General features: G+C 41.4%; 1 protein-coding gene across 3 annotated transcripts in view; it reads right to left on the bottom strand.

Annotated features, from left to right (window-relative positions):
- The window catches only part of LOC109461827 (disintegrin and metalloproteinase domain-containing protein 11-like), a 43,122-nt gene that overhangs the window by 25,365 nt on the left and 798 nt on the right, over positions 1 to 16,959 (bottom strand). For 2 of the 3 annotated variants that reach the window (XM_019758288.1, XM_019758290.1), the window contains exons 2-5: positions 16,663 to 16,913; positions 15,773 to 15,927; positions 15,163 to 15,239; positions 3,209 to 3,278 (exon numbers count right to left, since the gene is read on the bottom strand). In XM_019758288.1, coding sequence (XP_019613847.1) covers positions 3,209 to 3,278; positions 15,163 to 15,239; positions 15,773 to 15,927; positions 16,663 to 16,750 — 390 coding nt within the window. In that variant the 5' untranslated portion in view covers positions 16,751 to 16,913. The remainder of the gene's footprint in view (positions 1 to 3,208; positions 3,279 to 15,162; positions 15,240 to 15,772; positions 15,928 to 16,662; positions 16,914 to 16,959) is intronic. The other variant, XM_019758289.1, reaches the window with a different exon arrangement.

Below are 16,959 nucleotides of genomic sequence, written 5' to 3'. Positions count from 1 at the left end.
AAATTGATGTTGTCAACCGGGAGTATGTATCTAGATATTTCGAATTACATGCCAGACTCTTAGTTGTGTGTTACTCTAATTGAAATCAGGGGAAAATTTGGCTTTTGGTTCTTCCTGTACCGCGGTGCAGCTTGCATGAATATTCATGCCGGCTCATCAAAGATTTAAAGCACTCCGCTGCCGTGTGAGCTAAATGGTGATAAATGAGGCCTGCAGGGATTGGAAAATGGAGAGACCGAGAGGCCAGCACACAGGCAGGGGAGCGGGGGGAGGAGGATGGAGACATTACGGCGGAGCTTTCTTGAAATAATTCACTTTGGTCGCCAAATTACGTCAGGTCTAATATCTTAGTGGCTTAGCAACTAATGGGTGATTATACTAAAGGTGTGAAAGCCGCCCAATAACTCTGCTCCAAAAGAGAGGGTATTTTTTCATGCTAATATGATTACAGGTGAGAATGGATCGATGTTGAAAGACCAGGGGAGGACGCCATTGCAGAGAGCTACGCTCGTCACATATCTAAACAGTTAAGCTAGAAGCAGGACATTTTAGATAGCAGCAACCAGATCTACAGAGAGGTTGTCGGAGGGTCAAACCAAACATTGCAGGGACATCAGTGCTGCTTCATTATAGCCTAACTAGGACCGCCGTGAAGTAACGTTACACATAAAACAACTGATACTGACGAAGAATTAATGTTCCAAAAAGCAAAGGTTATAAACGGATGTAGCCATCTCCATACATTGATATTCCTCCCACTGTTTGTACATTAATGATGATATTACTGTGTCCTTTGTCGCAATTATATACGAGGGGCAATTCGTTGACTTTGAGCTGTTCAGTGGGACTTCAATTCAATTCAATTCAGCACTACTGTTCAGAAGGAAGAAATGGCGACGTCGTCTGCTAAAAGAGCTACCACCATTGCTGCCACAGTCTGGCGTATTTGAAAGCATACTGGGCACTTTTCAAACGATGCATAATATGGTTGCTTTATGTAAGTCTCAATGATCTCAAACTGCCATTTGGTACACAAACACACACTCGATTCGTGTATTCGGAAAAAGATGATAGGCAATTGAGAGGAACATTACAACATTCGGCCATTTGCTAAGAATTTAGCCTCATTGAATGTGATGATATATACATGCTACCCTAATGTACGAATGTCAGTATTGCTAAGGTATCATCAATTGAAAACGATCAATCAAACAGCAATGCTTCAGGAAATTTGACGAACCCCGAAAAAAACATGGAGGCATTTTTCAGGCGAGAAATATGTTTGATCTCTCTTCGTATCGCCACGATAAAGCAAGAAGAAGCCCACAAGAGGTACAGACGGTGGAAAGGGAATCGCCGCTCCATTACCCTGCAAATTAAGATGGCGGCTTGTGCTACAAAATGGCGGGGCAGTAACGAATGCGCGGTGTCTCATGGGACGTGGATGATATCTTGTGTTAAACCCACAACTTGCAGCAATTGATAACATTTGAAACAAAACCTGGCTAAGAAAAATATTTATATCATCTATATCGTTAGATGTAGTGAATAGTCAATATTTGTAACATTTCATATGGATTCTAATTCTCAGTTACGAATGTCATAAGTCTGCACAGTGGATGATAATGATGATGGAATGTTGTGTATGTGAAGTCTTTGGCAGTCTATATTGTATAAATAGGTCGTGTATAAATAGATCGTAAACATATATCACATATTCAAAAATAAGCCATCACCCTGTATCTATTGTGTCTCTGCAACCACTTATCTGTTTTCTTGTACACTAAAACCTTTTTGATGAGCTTATTAACACCTTTCAGTGATATTTTCAAACTTAGAAGGAGACAGATTAACATATATTCATGGATTGCTCTGGTAAGCACGTACCCCGAAGCTAATACACTACTTCCACATGCTAGTTTGTTGGCAACAATGGGAACTTTCGAAAATGACTTGGCTATCATAGATCATGACTTCTCTATTTTGGCCGACATGATACGACATTAGACAGTCGATTGAATGACGTGTCGGTTGATAGATTGATGCACATTCTCTACTGTACCGATTTATGACGACTTATTTCAAGGTTATGAAGCTTTTCCAATTACGCATCAAGCATCTGCACGTTAGACCCTGTATCCATGTAGTCCCATGTGGGTAGAACATCTGGTACTGAGCTCACGGAACGGCTTTTGACAAGGCTTCTGGTGTGCGTAAAGACAGAGATGCAATGGCGTAAGCCAAATCATCAATAACGTATCTCTACTCTAAGTGATATATTTATCATTCACACAGTTGTTCGTTATTTTTAGTTAAGCCAAAGGCACCTTGATGCCTCGTTTCCTCGTCGGCCCACGCAACGTAAATGACGACACAGGTAATTGGCCTGGTGACGTCATGTAACTCGTAGTTGCCAACATTTGAATTTGATGGCCAATTAGAGTCCGGATGGGTATGACGTCATTCGGTGAAAAGGATTACAGTTAGGCCCCACATCACAGTGTGATCTCCTTCTGTAGAACTCTGTTGGATTTCCCGCGTTATTGTGACAAACCATAGCGGAAATACATGATAGCCAGCTGTAGATGAATACTGCTGGGTACACGTATCAACGCTTGCCTGATATCCATCTAAAATACGCCCGAGGTGACGGTGACGGTGGACGATATAAACTCCCTGGCGCGTTTGATCAATTGCTGGCGTCACGTATCCGTAAACTCTCGTGTGAATAAGGTCACGTGTCTGTAACCGTAACTCTCGCGAGATTACGTTCAGAACTGATTGGTCATCAATTATCCTGATGAAGGCGACAGTGGTCGTTGAAAATTTGATCTCTATGTATCCGTTGTGTTGGAATAAAGTTCAACATTTTACTACATTTGAGGTGGTTGGGAAGAATTTGACCCCACTACTCACTCACGGTCTACACTACAACTGATGGTCTGATGTTTTGAATACAATTTCAAACTTGGTCTATTAGGTTGTAACGAAAGTAATATATCTATACCATTTACATAGCGTTATTCTATATATATAGCTATCACAAGTAGACAATTGAAAAGTAAATCGGTGTGTGTTTGCTGCTACAAGTGGTGGTGGCAACACTGTATCCCTAACCATGCATAGGATACTCAAGAGATCAATATTATCAATCGTAACACTCCTGTGTCACTAACATATATCTGAGAAAGCAGGGAAAAGTACTCACCTTCACTACTACTGGCTTGCTTGACTGGTTGGTGTAGTATCTCTCCACGTATCTGGAGGACAGTAGCCCACTGAAAAAAAACATCAAAAATATGTTCAGCTGTCATCTTAATACTTTCGTATTAAACTTAACAACTTGGCATCCAAATGTCTCTCCCATGCGCTACATCACTGTGACTACATTACATTGTATCATTTAGAACATTAGAAAAATTCGCTCCTTTGAATGTTTTAGACACATTCATTTCACACAGACCCAACCTATAGAGGTGTTCAACATTGCAATGTCATGACGATATCAAAGCTGATATTCAAGAATTTGAAAACCTTAACCTCAAATTACTATATGCTGTTATTTGTTTACTTTATTTAATCTGAGGACGGCTAGGTGGCCCCATTCAGCCTACAATAGCTGTTTTCCAAGGGGGCCCAGCATGTTACAAGACAAGACTACATACAGTAAAATAAAGGAGGACAACATACAGTAAACATAAACACATAAAAGTCCAATACGTCGAAAACAATGCTGTTCAATGCCTATAAACAAAGTCTAGCTGGAGAAATGAAAAATAGATGTGTTTGCTGAGTACATGACATTTTTCATACGCGTTATGATGGTAATAAAGTAAGGCCAAGGCAGTTGTGTTCATCCCAAAACGCATATGTTTACTACTGATAGATTTACTACTCTATGCTCTGGTTGGCTATGCAACATCATGGCACATCACTGACGAGAGCGTGTACAAAATAATCAAAACATTGCTGTAATTGTGAGCACAATCAGACGCACAACTCGCACTATAGCCTCTCCACTGGTAAACATGCCCTCACTGTGCTACATTTGTAGTCTCTAGAACTCACTCCACTGGCAGAACTTTCATTATTATACATACTGCAGTACACATCTGGAACAGTCTTCCAGACAACGTGGTCGGCCTGATCACTGACAACAACATCCAGTCATTTAAAACAAGAGTACACCGGCATCTTCTTTCCACCACCAGAACTTCTACATGTAGCTACAACCTTACAGCTGCTGTAAACCAGTGATTAGGAGTGTTACAACCCAGACTATTGTTTACATTAGCATATGATAGAAACAAATCACATTCTGTATCTGTATCTGTATAGCCGGTATAACCGCCTTTCGGCGTAACACACCAGCTTCGCAGGCACGCGGCGCGGCGGCAGCTGGCTATATTACACCGATCGACTTGTTACACCTAACCCTTGAACTTCTAGCTCTAGACATTGTTTAAAGCTATCTATTGACAATGCCCCTACTGTACTTGGTGACAGTGAGTTCCACTCTGCGATAGTTCTAGGAATGAACTGTCAACGTTCAACATTACCAGTCAACGCAACCACGAGAAAGAGAACCATTATGATGATCTAAAAATAACCAAAATTTGATTTCGCGCAAGATTCGTTTCGTAGAATTCTGATTCAGTAAACATTGGCACCCCGGTGTCCAGGGATTGGTTTCACTGCATCTGTACTGACGGGGTTAGGCACATTGTGCGAGAGAAATGTGATGGCCTCCAGCTCAAGTGTCATAGGAATTCGTCTTTAATCCCTCATAGCACTTGCCACCTACGGAATACGCACTAAAACACATTTCGCAACCCTGCCACTATTAACTCTATCACTAGGGACCTTTGGTTCCGGTAGGATTCAGGAAAAATCACATGTTCGCTCGTAAGTAATGGGACATCATGCTACAGAGGTTATGTTCAGATCACGGCACGGTGAACGAGTTCAATAGTGATGGTAAAGGGGGTTGTTTGCTTTATTTGTTTATTTGAAAGATCTCCATTAGTGAGTAGTACAATGTATACTACACTAGTCTTCCTGGAGTCCAGTATAAAACCTTTAAAACATAACATAACCAAAATAACATAAATATTAACCACCTATATTTAACAACAACAACAATAACATCATTATTGAAAGGGAAAAAAACTAAAATAGAAAATATGAAAATAAAGATGAGAGATCAGAGCCATCAGTAGCCAGAGTAAATTTATATACATGTATATAGTATTACTTAGGTCATAGTGCTACCACCAATTTTGCAATGTGTGGGCCTGTTTGTGTGCGTTTGTGTTTTCAGCCTGTCCTTGATGTGTTTTTGAACGCTGATGGTGCAGATGATTTGGTGTGTTGTGGGAAAGTGTTGTAGGATTTTATGCACCTGTACAAGAATATCTTGTTGTTATAGTATAAGGCTGTAACAAGAGTCATTTTGTCGCTAACGTTGTGTAATATCTCATCTCAACATTGAAATAAATCACTTCGTCAACGTTGACCCAACATTGAACTAAACATCTTATTTTTGCATGATGTTTTTGCACAACTACGCAACAGCAGCACAGTTTTCAGCACCACGGGCATTACGAATACCGATATCCAACCCGACATCAAACCCTGCACCCTAAAAAGCAAATGTAGTCCTGTGCTACGTTAAAACCCTTCGGGACGTCTCAGGGTTAGCGACAATCGGTGGTTGAATGGTTCATGTCATGTTTGCAGACGTGCACTGCATGGCTAACTGTGGTTCTGCGCACATCGAGCAGCTCTGTCATTCCTATTTGACGTGTACAAATGGCCTCTTTGGGAGGTAGATGTATTTATATGGAAGGCAGTGAAGCCACTTTCTGAATGTACTCTTCAAGACCCTTTTATCCTTCGTGGAGAGAGAATATCACTTTTATTTTGTACAAAAGCTTGATTGCCCAGCCTTTGGGGATGTAAATGCATCTGTAACCTCGGGGGAAGCTTGCTTGTTATTCACAAACGGACGAGTGCCCTTCCAGCTACCATTATGGTGGTTCTGCTGCCATTTTTTACACAATGAGTCTGCAGACAGCAAACCATCATCAAGCCTCCCCGGCGTTACAAATGCACCGGAAATGTGGTCTTCACCATACATCCTCAGTCTAAGATGTCGTGTCATACAATCTTTCTGTCATCTGCACCAGGTAGATGTAGCTACGGTCATTTTTAGACGATTTGCAGTCGACTCTTACCCCTACATTGACGGACATTACATCATGGTCGGGTGACTCTATGAATACCAATGCCTGGCAGCACATACGTGAGAGGACTAGTGATGAGGCGGGGCCATGAGTAACAAACAGCCGCTGTGGAGATGTAGGCGTCAGGAATAACACAGTTTAATCCAGCCATGAATCATGACTTACCGTAATGTGGCTGTCCTTGACCACGAAAGGTCCAAACTATTATCTGACAACTCCAGCTGTTAAATGGACGGGATCATATTTATGTCAGGAGCAAAGTTCGCACTGTACCACTTACTGGGTACTAGATTCTTTTTCACGCTGCCAAAAGTAAAATATCTGCAAACGTTTCGATAGTTGCTCTGCTACCTTCCTCTGGGAAATAATATTTCTTCCCAAAAATCGCCAAAATAAAAAACAATCATTGATGTATCAACCTGATGGAATTATTCTAAATATACTGAACCATTTCGGCTGCGAATGCACATATATACATACATATTTCTATCAGTAGAGAAAGATATAAATATGAGAGAACGGAAAGTATCAGATAGAAAGAGAGCAAGCCTAATTCATCACTTCGACATACTCTCATACCCTGGAGCAAAGCATGTAATGTAGGTCATTTGATTTGACGATTAGTACATGTTTTTGTGTTACTACATGCAAGCTTAAGAAGGAAATATGTTTTTAATAAAAATGTTGATTTGCCATATTGTACGACGGATGGAACCAAACACATACGATGTAATCCATCAACAAAACGTATGTTTATAAAAAAATCAAAAATCAAAATCAAATTTTCTTCAGTAAGGCTCTCGCGGGCGAATACCCGAATTACGTCCTTATTACATAGTATATAAAACATTAAAAACAATGATTTGTGACACTCTTCAATGTGCACATGAAACAGCATAGGCGAACACAATATTAAGACATATACGAGACAATTACACAATTAAAATCTATGCATAAGATGCAGTTATAACGAAGAATTTAGCTAGGTACTATATATATAACACTACTGTTGGATTGTCTTGTTATAAAGGCGAACAGCGCAATGGAGGAACGAGTTTATCGGCGCTAGCAAGGGATTTGATGAATACCAGTGGCCAGAAAGTCAGCCACTTTAGGTCAGCAGGGACGTATCTGTGTGTGCCCCATCCAGGCCATGTATCATTGCGGTACGTCTGGACTCTGTCCTCTTATCTGTTTTGACTGGCTCTTGTATCTACATGTTTAAGCTCTGCTAAAGGCTCGCGTACTAACAATAACCTCTGCGGTAACTGATGTTTTGATAATGTCATAAATAACTTACGCTGCCTCTGCTGAGATGTAGTGCGGGATTTTTGACCTTACAGTACTGCACATACTATATTTATTTATATAACATGCATTTTTGGAACACGAATGCTATGATACATGACTACATTGCCAATTTCTGTTTCCCAGTGAACTTCGATGTTATCATGACTGTCAAAGTACGTAAAAGTAAGATGTCCTTAAAAGCGTGAAAATTAACCCAGAATCCATGTCATTTAGTAAGTAACTCAGTAAGCAACATTCGATAGATTCGTAGCGCCATAGTATAGTGGATTGATAGTCTCCCCTTACAGTTCATACATGTAACTATGGGAGTGAGTGATTGAGTGAGTGATTGAGTGAGTGATTGAGTGAGTGATTGAGTGAGTGAGTGAGTGAGTGAGTGATTGAGTGAGTGAGTGAGTGATTGAGTGAGTGAGTGAGTGAGTGAGTGAGTGAGTGAGTGAGTGAGTGAGTGAGTGAGTGAGTGAGTGAGTGTCCTCCTAGTGCCATGAAACTATTTAAGAGAATTCAGTAGATGGTCGATGTGTGAGAAAATTGACCAACAATCGTGTCACTGATATAAAATGTTGAGTCAATAAAGAATCTTTCCTTCTTTCATTCCTTCTTTCTTCCCTTCCTTCTTTCTTCCCTTCTTTCTTTTTCTTTCTTTCTTTCTTTCTTTCTTTCTTTCTTTCTTTCTTTCTTTCTTTCTTTCTTTCTTTCTTTCTTTCTTTCTTTCTTTCTTTCATGATATACATCCATGCATGCACGGTGTATTCTGGAGGCGTGTCCGCTTCTCGCATGTCGGATTGTGGTGGTATCCCATGCCCAATTTGGTTTGCTGTCAGAGGCCGTCAGGTAGACACCATGACAAAGGATAATTGTCGGTGTAATTGGAGTGAGAGAAGGGGATCAGGTGGCCGCCACATCACGGTCTGTCCCGCCAATAACAGGAGGAGGAATGGAAAACGTCTACTTTAAAAGTATCCAATGCGATTTCAGAGCAGCAAAACTGAAAATACTCTATATAAGGCAATCTTTGTGATATTGACTTCATACTGCTTCACATTAGCACATTTGAGTCAGCATTTCATGCTGCAGAAACAAGCCACAAGATGAGTCCTTTATTCTCGGGGTGGTACCATAAAACTCAGCCCCGGGACCGTCCTGTAATCATTTTCCATGAGGCCTGGCTGGAGGCCTGGCGAACCTCATTTCGTATAAGCCACAAAAAGGCAGCAGAATCTTTAACTAGTTGAAGGCGGCTGCCTCAAAATGAAAGAAGAAGAAACATTTCCGAGTAGACAATTTCACATTCCTCTTATACACTTGTGCACTCTCACACGCACGTCCTCCACTCTCTTACTGTACGCCTGTTGGCGTGAAGCCAATTCCAAAAAGGTCAGAATCAAATTGAAACAAACATTTCTCCGCACACTATCTGGACACTTACAACTTTACAAGACATCTCCTCAAGAACCACGACCTTTACCAATGGCAATGCACTAGTCCTGGCACAGACTTGGGCCATTTTGTGGTAAATTGTTACGGATGAAATCGTGCGAATCGCAGCTGCAAAATGTAAGGCCAACGTAAATATCGATAAAAGGCACCTGCGAGAAATACATCACACTCACAGTGCATTTTCCCTAACGCCATACATCCCAATAGAAAGGATCGATATGTCTATCTTATAGAATAAAGATAAAATACAGATATTAAAGCAATAATCCTCAGCATAAGGGAATTAGGTACCGCATGCCCTTTATTCTGTAATCTTCGCAAATATAATAATTGGGCAGGTTGCTGTTAGCTTCTGGTTGCAATGTTTGTTAAATTATTTGCAACCTACTAGTAGTTATCTTTGATATTCTTATCATCATCATAGATGAACCAGTTTTATTTTGCCCCAAACCAAATGTAGGTTCCCGGCCTACCTTGTTCTGCCAAATTTTCTGTAATATATTTAGTCAAATTTCTTTGTACAAAAGGATACAAAAGACTGCGTTTTCTGCCATTCAGAAATACAATTATATCTAGCTGACGTATCGTTAATCAACTCAGGGTGCCCCAGTTTTTACAATGTATCATCGTCTGAATTTGATAGTCCTCTAAAATACAAACACACGCGCTCGGAATTACAAATATTATCTGAAGGAAGATGAATCTGGGTAGTTAAGATGGCGAAGATTAGCCTTGCCCGACCTCGCTTGGTGAAATCACGCTTAGGCCACAGCAAGTAAATTTTATGGATGACATCCTCCGCAGACTCCAAATCTAATGCGAGCGGGCGAAAAAAAACAAGGCGGGCTGGAAAAAACAAGGTTACTACATTTTAAAATTTTGACTCAATCATTGTATAAATGGTTTTGATTCAGTGGGAACATCACATATACACATACAGCCAGCATCACATATCACAGCATCAAAGTAAGAAACAAAAACATTAAAATCAGAGCCTTTTCTTGTTTCCTCTCTTTATAGTTATCTGCCATCCACCTTCCGGCATGGCAACAGACATCTTTGCACATTTTCGGCATGTTGACCACTGTCAGAAGGAAACAAATTTCTTGCTTTTTTTTCCAAAATCAGGCGAAAATTAATGCGCGCGCTGATGTCATCCATAAAAATTACTTGCTGTGGCCTTACAAAAGGAGAGCGATGGGGCCAACGCACGAAAAACATTATAATTTGGTATTCACCTCGGCGCGTTGAAATTGATTTAGCCCCGGGAACAAAATTGGAAACCGATACGGAGGGTCACGTGACGGAGATATAACCGATATCGACCTAGGTTTGGAACAGGAGGCCGGGGGGAGGCAGGTTTCTCCCCCCTCTTGTGTGGTAGTGCACAGTTTCCGCAGTTCTGTAACTTGTTATATTTCAGTCCATACCACATGGTATGGATGAAATACACTGTGTTCTCTCACGTTTCTTCTCCTTCTCCTACTATTTCATGAAATGGATTCAACTCTGTCATTTTTTTTAGCCAAATGACTTGAAATTTGGCATGGAGGTAGAGTGGGCCAATACCCCCAGGCCTTTTTTTGTTCGGATGCAGGCCTTTGAAAAATTTTTTATGAAGGTTTTTTGGGGACATTTTCGACAAAAAAGGATTTTGGACCCTGAGCCCTGGTATTACAACCAAATGATATGAAATTCGGTATAAGGGTACCTTGAACGTGTGTCTACAGAATAGCAGTCACATATTTGGCATACATGTAAGTAGGTTTCTTCCCCCTCTATAGTGTAGTTGTGTACAGTTTCCGTAATTCTGCAACTTGTCTATTGTTTATTTCCAAAGTAAGCAACGTCAGCACAAAAGGGTCAACAATTATGCTATGCGTGATTAAAACCCGACGTACGTGTAAATCGTAGAAATAAAAGTGCTGACAATCGGTTTAGAAACCTTAAGTTTCTATCAGTAACTATCGTATTTTTTTACTTAATTCGGGATTTAAAAAAAATTGTTCACAGCGGTTTCTGTTTTGTGTAGGCCCCTGTGCCATTTATGCTAATTGCTCTAGACAGGCTGTTTCCATAACACCCTGAATAATACATGCTGTGAAAAGATTATCAGTTCCCAGCATCAGAATGCAACACACAAATGGGATTATCGGAACTAGTTAGTCTCTTATGAGACAAGGTGATCTTCTTTTAAACTTCGCTGTGTGACCATGTATGTGATGGACTTAATTGTTTTCCTTATTCAAAGACGGAAGCTAGGTGGACTTTTGTGGTAACATCCGTGTCCATAATATCAGCAGGGTCCATAATATTGCCACCTTGAGAAACAGTGTGCTTAAAGATATTTTACTGCAACATACTTTTGGTATGCACTCCTTCACATATCAAATGTACATACCTAGGGTATGTTGCAGTAAACTATCTTTTTCTCAAGGTGGCGATATTATGGACTATGGTGATATTATGGACACAGATGTTATATATTTGCCAGCTCCAGAGAAGAATAGGAGTGAAGAAAACACAATGCATACATGTACATGTACATTCATGTACTATTCGCTGATTCAATTCACATAGCACAGTCTATAAAAAATTATACATCATACACCTTTTATATCACAGGTGTGTATCCAAGATACAACAAGGCAATAAGAGTTGCCAGATTTCACACAGTTATATCTATCTATACTGCGTTGCGACCCTTGCCATCCCACGTACGGACAAATATAGAACACTGAGAATGTGTTGCAATGCTGTATTATGAACGTTGAGAATCGCAGAAACAAACACACAGGCAGACACGCACACAGACATTTGCACACAAGAAGACGTTGCAAAAACATAACTTCACTCCCTTTGAAGTAAACAAAAAATGCTAATTATCTAAAATCTGATATAAGAGAAAGCCTGTGATGGACACCATGGTTTCAGAACTATGGCCAGAGTCAAGGCTAGTAAATACGGGGCTGATTATAATGTTGACGGCATACAAGCATGATTTCCTACTTTAATGGATGATCTGTTGTGGAAAACAAGAGAAATTGATATTCACCCTGACAATTTTGTATTCCCAAACGCCTACCCCCCCCCCATGGGAACCATATCCTGGGAACGAGTTTTATTCAATTAACAGACAATGCATGCCGGGAATTTAAGTCACAGCCAATCTAAAAACCTTTAATACATTCTGTCTTACATTTTTGTTACACGTCTTTGCATTCTTTCTTTTATACCAGATATTTTAAGATCACACCAACATGGTTTTCATCTTACACTAACAACATGGTTTTCATCTACGCTACATAATTGTTCGCCATTTTACTAAAATATGTCAAACCTTAATTCAATATTTTATACTCCTTATATCTAATCCACTACTCCCAAGTTTATGGCACATTCGTTATGGGAAAAGTCATAATAATCACGATAAGGTACTAGTAATATCATGATGAAAAACCTCATTGTCAATTGCTACGTTGGTGGTTCTACAGCTAGAGACCCAACAACTGATATAAATACACACCAGGTAATGTTCATCAATATATCCAACAGCAAAACAAGCAATTTTCTCCTATCATTTCTTTGTTTGCAATTGTCTGTTGTCTTTATATCGAAAACGCTTCACCTAAGACCTTCCTAGTGTTAAACTGGGTAGTGTGGCTAATCTTAGGGGCAGGAGTATCAAGACATAATCTTGTAATCTGAAAATGAGATCCCAGAGTTTAAGTGGCACTTAAAAGCAATTATCTGCAATTTTTCGATTACGCACCCGCATGGTACGAGAGAAAGAAGAATTTCTTGCCTAATGACGGTTCACAGCGCTCGGTTCGTCAGCCCCCTCCTCACGTCCGTGAGAACAATCGAGCGGCCCTTTGATTTATAACGTATAAAAACGTCATCCGGGTCCCTGGGGCGCGGAAAAACGCATTGTAATCGCCAAGAAATAGACGTGACCGGCTCGCTCGCATACTGATGCCGCTGGGCAGGGGCACCCCAACGGGGCTAGGCACACACATACTCAACTGTGTTCACTAACACTGTGGGGACTGGGAGTTAAACATCTAACTACGCAGCGGGTGGGAATGATTCCCCGGAATGTAAATAGATCCATACTTGTGGTATGTGAAAATACCAATATCATACAGATTACGAGATAAGTGAGAGAATAATAGCATCGGATTCAAACCACATCCGTTGTCGGCATACGTGTTCAGATTTCTGTGAATCTAGCCAGGTTTTCTATTCCATGATATAAGCACAGGTCTGCTGACATGGCGTCATTGGTATCATCATTATTTTATTAGGACATCCATGGCGTTCTGGTAAACATTTGTACGACAATCAATTAGCATGAGTTCGAGCCATACTCCTGGAAACACCCGGGACTCCCCTGAACACAGGCCGCGGCTACAGCACCACGCTTAGGCTTACATTCCAGAACATTCCCCTGCAACCATTTACTATCTGCCTCTTCGGAATATCTGTTTATACACACGTCTTGACTGTATAATGTGAACCTCGACTGATGGGGATTTTTGCATGTTTTTTTTTTTCTTGTTCTTTTATAAACCATGTTGTCCTGATACTTTAACCTTTTCTGTTCATTAATTGTGTACGCCAAAAGAAGCTTTTTTAAATTCCTATCGTTGGCAAATTAAATTGACCATTAGTCTCTATATGCCACAGCACAGCAAAGAAACCAGTAATTTGGCACGCCCCTCAGATGTGGCACATCAATCAATTTGCCAACCCGTGGAAAGTTCAACATGTTCCCACCGAGCATAAGGAAGGTGCAGCATCCCTCATCACGTGAGCGTATATCGCTTAGGCCACAGCAAGTAATTTTTATGGATGACATCAGCACGAGCATTAATTTTCGCCTGATTTTGGGAGAAAAAAATGGTTGCCTCCTGACAGTGGTCAACATGCCAAAAAATGGGCAAAGATGTCTGTTGCCATGCCGGAAGGTGGATGGCAGATAACTATGAAGAGAGGAGACAAGAAAAGGCTCTGATTTAATGTTTTGTTTTTACTTTGATGCAGTGATATGTGATGCTGGCTGTGTATATGTGATGTTCCCACTGAATCAAAACCATTTGTACAATGACTGAGTCAAAATTTCAAATTGTAGGAACCTTTTCGGCCCGCCTTGTTTTTTTTTCGCCCGTTTGCATTAGATTTGGAGTCTGCGGAGGATGACATCTATAAAATTTACTTGCTGCGGCCTTATCTATAAGCCTGTATGTAGCTGCTGGGTTCCCATTGTCCACGGGACATTCCAAACAACATGGGTGCCCACCCTCGCTCCCCACTTCGATATCATCAACCAATTTTCTTAATACACGTCACTAGATAAGGATTAATTGAATCAGCGGCGGCGCCAATGGACTTGGCTTCACACTACAAGGGATGATCCCGGCATCTGGACAGGACGTCCATCAACATTTGCGGAAAATTACAGCAGATATCTCGGCCCTGATTACCGTCTGCTCACAGAGCACACGTCACAGATAAACCGTTTAACCCGGGGTAATGGAGTAAATGGACCACACTTGACATTCCCTTTGAGCTATAACAACTAGCCCGGCCCTCCAGGCGAAAAGACCGAGGGACAATCACTGCTAATAAGTGGCTGTGATACGAACGGCGGGAGCAAAACTTATCTCAACGAAGAAACGTGCTCTTTGATGGAATATCAACAATTTCCTGACATAATCATATAATCTAGGTGTCGATATTGTTGGAATATTCCAATCCTTAAGCAAGAAAGTAAACAGTTGCCAAAACACTTGAGCCAGCATATCTAGAAAGCTTGATAGTAAGTTATGATGATACATGTCGTACTCTAAATGCCATGTCTTCTTCTTAAGAAAAATAAGAGTTACTGACAGTGCGGGTCGATAAATTTGCATGATGACTACTGCACCAGGCAAACACATCTACCTTCCTATAGAACTACTCCAGGGAGAGGACAAGATATCTGAAGAGGACTAGAAGATTTGTACGAGACGCTATAACAGATACTTCAGTACTAGCATTAAGGCTCGTCCTAGTCCCCCATCGAATGTGCACTACTTCCATCGCCATTCTATGCTGACGCGCTGCTATCGGGCTAGCAGTCCGCTCCGTGTAATGCATTATTAATGTAGGGAGGCCCACTTACTGGTTTAGCTCCAAGTCCAAGACGAACTGTCTTCCAAAGGCCGGCACGAGAAAGCTTGTACGAGACGTGTGTAGCAACTGTAAAGAGAGAGAGAGAAGCAGCGTCAACAACTTGATTGACTGGTTCACAATCTGCAAATATTCTTGATATCTGTCAGAGGTCTTGGCTGTTAGGAAAAGTCTATAAAAAAGTGTTACGTTAGGAAAATTGAGAAGGCTTCATCCCATTGCCTAGTGATTTGATTTGTCATATTCATAACTATTTGATAATACCGTTATCGTAAAAAGACAACATCTCTTAGAAACAATACTGCCGTTTAGCCATCCTCTCTGATATCATGCCTGTGTAAGATACTAGTAATGGATAGGTTGAGGCTAATGGCTACTCCTTTATCTACGTAACCGCCAAAGTAGCAGAGTAGAGATGCCGCCGTGTTAAGCCTCAAAAGAACATGATCTGCACAAACAGCTAGCTTCATTTCGGGTAGAAAAGTGAAAATCGATGAGGGTTCTTGAAAGGTGCGATTGTGGGAGCGGGGGCCCCTGCCCCTATACACCGGGCACCGGGAATCAATCACACCACGAAGGGTAGAACAAAAATAGTGCCTTACGCGATCATTTCTGTATTGGTCTTTCAATCTGGTCGATAAGTGATCCGCGGGTTCAGTGTCGTTAGAAGTCCGCAGTCGGAGGGGCACGGTGGAATCCGTCTGGTTTTCTCTCTTTATTCTGTATCCCCGCTGCTCGGAAGGCCCCGAAGAGTGGTCTGTGATGAGGCAGACATTACATGGTCAAATCGACACCAATGCTTTCAGAGTTGTCCAGTGATAGGCTACAGAGACGGGTCAGGGCGTTTCAATCAATTAAAATGGAAACATGATACATGACATTGCAGAAGGATGCTGATATAGTATTTAAAAATGAAGACGTGTTGCTTAGTTGAAATAGATAATAGAAATATTAGCCACCTTCACAGAAAGAGATCCAAATGAAATACCCATAGTGGCCTCTTGTTCCCATTACATACCGTCGATAAGTGAATTAATCAAAATACTACTACATCCTGCACGATGTCAGGGTGGCCAAATAATCACGCCATGATGCAGTATTTAACGGTCTCTCCAACAAGTCTTGCAAACGGAGGAGCATGTTATTTATGCAAATCATTGCACGAGTCCATCTACTTTATAGCATGGTGGGACCCCTCACACCAGGGTACCTGCTAATATCTGCAACTTGCTGTCAAATTAGGCACAGAAACTTGTATTTGAGACGTACCCCTGGAGCAGGATGGTACAAATGGTTTTCTCAGAAGTTTGAACAATGTCCTGTAACAGAGACGCTTAAGATTGGTAATTGAATCTTAATATAGGGTATGGGGCCCGTTGCAGGTACTTGTGAAGAGGGGAGGTCCAATGCGCTAAAGTAGAGACATGGCATCGTGCCCAACATGTAAAGTCTTATGCAATGATGTAAGAAAGGTGTGATATGTTGTCTGTACCTGTTTTTGAGGGGATGTGACCTCCCAGGCAACAGTGAGCAACAGTAAAGATCAGCAGCCCCAGCTCTGCGCTCACACCACTAACCATCTTTCCCGCTGCGCATCCTTTCCGGGCGCTACCGCCGCCACTGTCTCTGCCTCAGCACACACTTTCCAAGCCTGCCCTCCGTCGTCACAACAACAGCTGCCGTATCAGCACCAGGGACAGGCACGGACCGTCCCGAGTTTCTGCGCCTCCCAGTCCTGAGAACCTGCAGCGGGGGAGGCGAGGCACGGGCAGCAGAGGTGCATGAAGGG

This window comes from Branchiostoma belcheri, unplaced genomic scaffold (genome assembly GCF_001625305.1).
Source record: "Branchiostoma belcheri isolate BF01 breed outbred unplaced genomic scaffold, Haploidv18h27 scaffold96, whole genome shotgun sequence".
Taxonomy (NCBI): Eukaryota; Metazoa; Chordata; class Leptocardii; order Amphioxiformes; family Branchiostomatidae; genus Branchiostoma; species Branchiostoma belcheri.
Note: the sequence above shows the minus strand (reverse complement) of the source record. Positions and strands in the feature narration are given on the sequence as shown.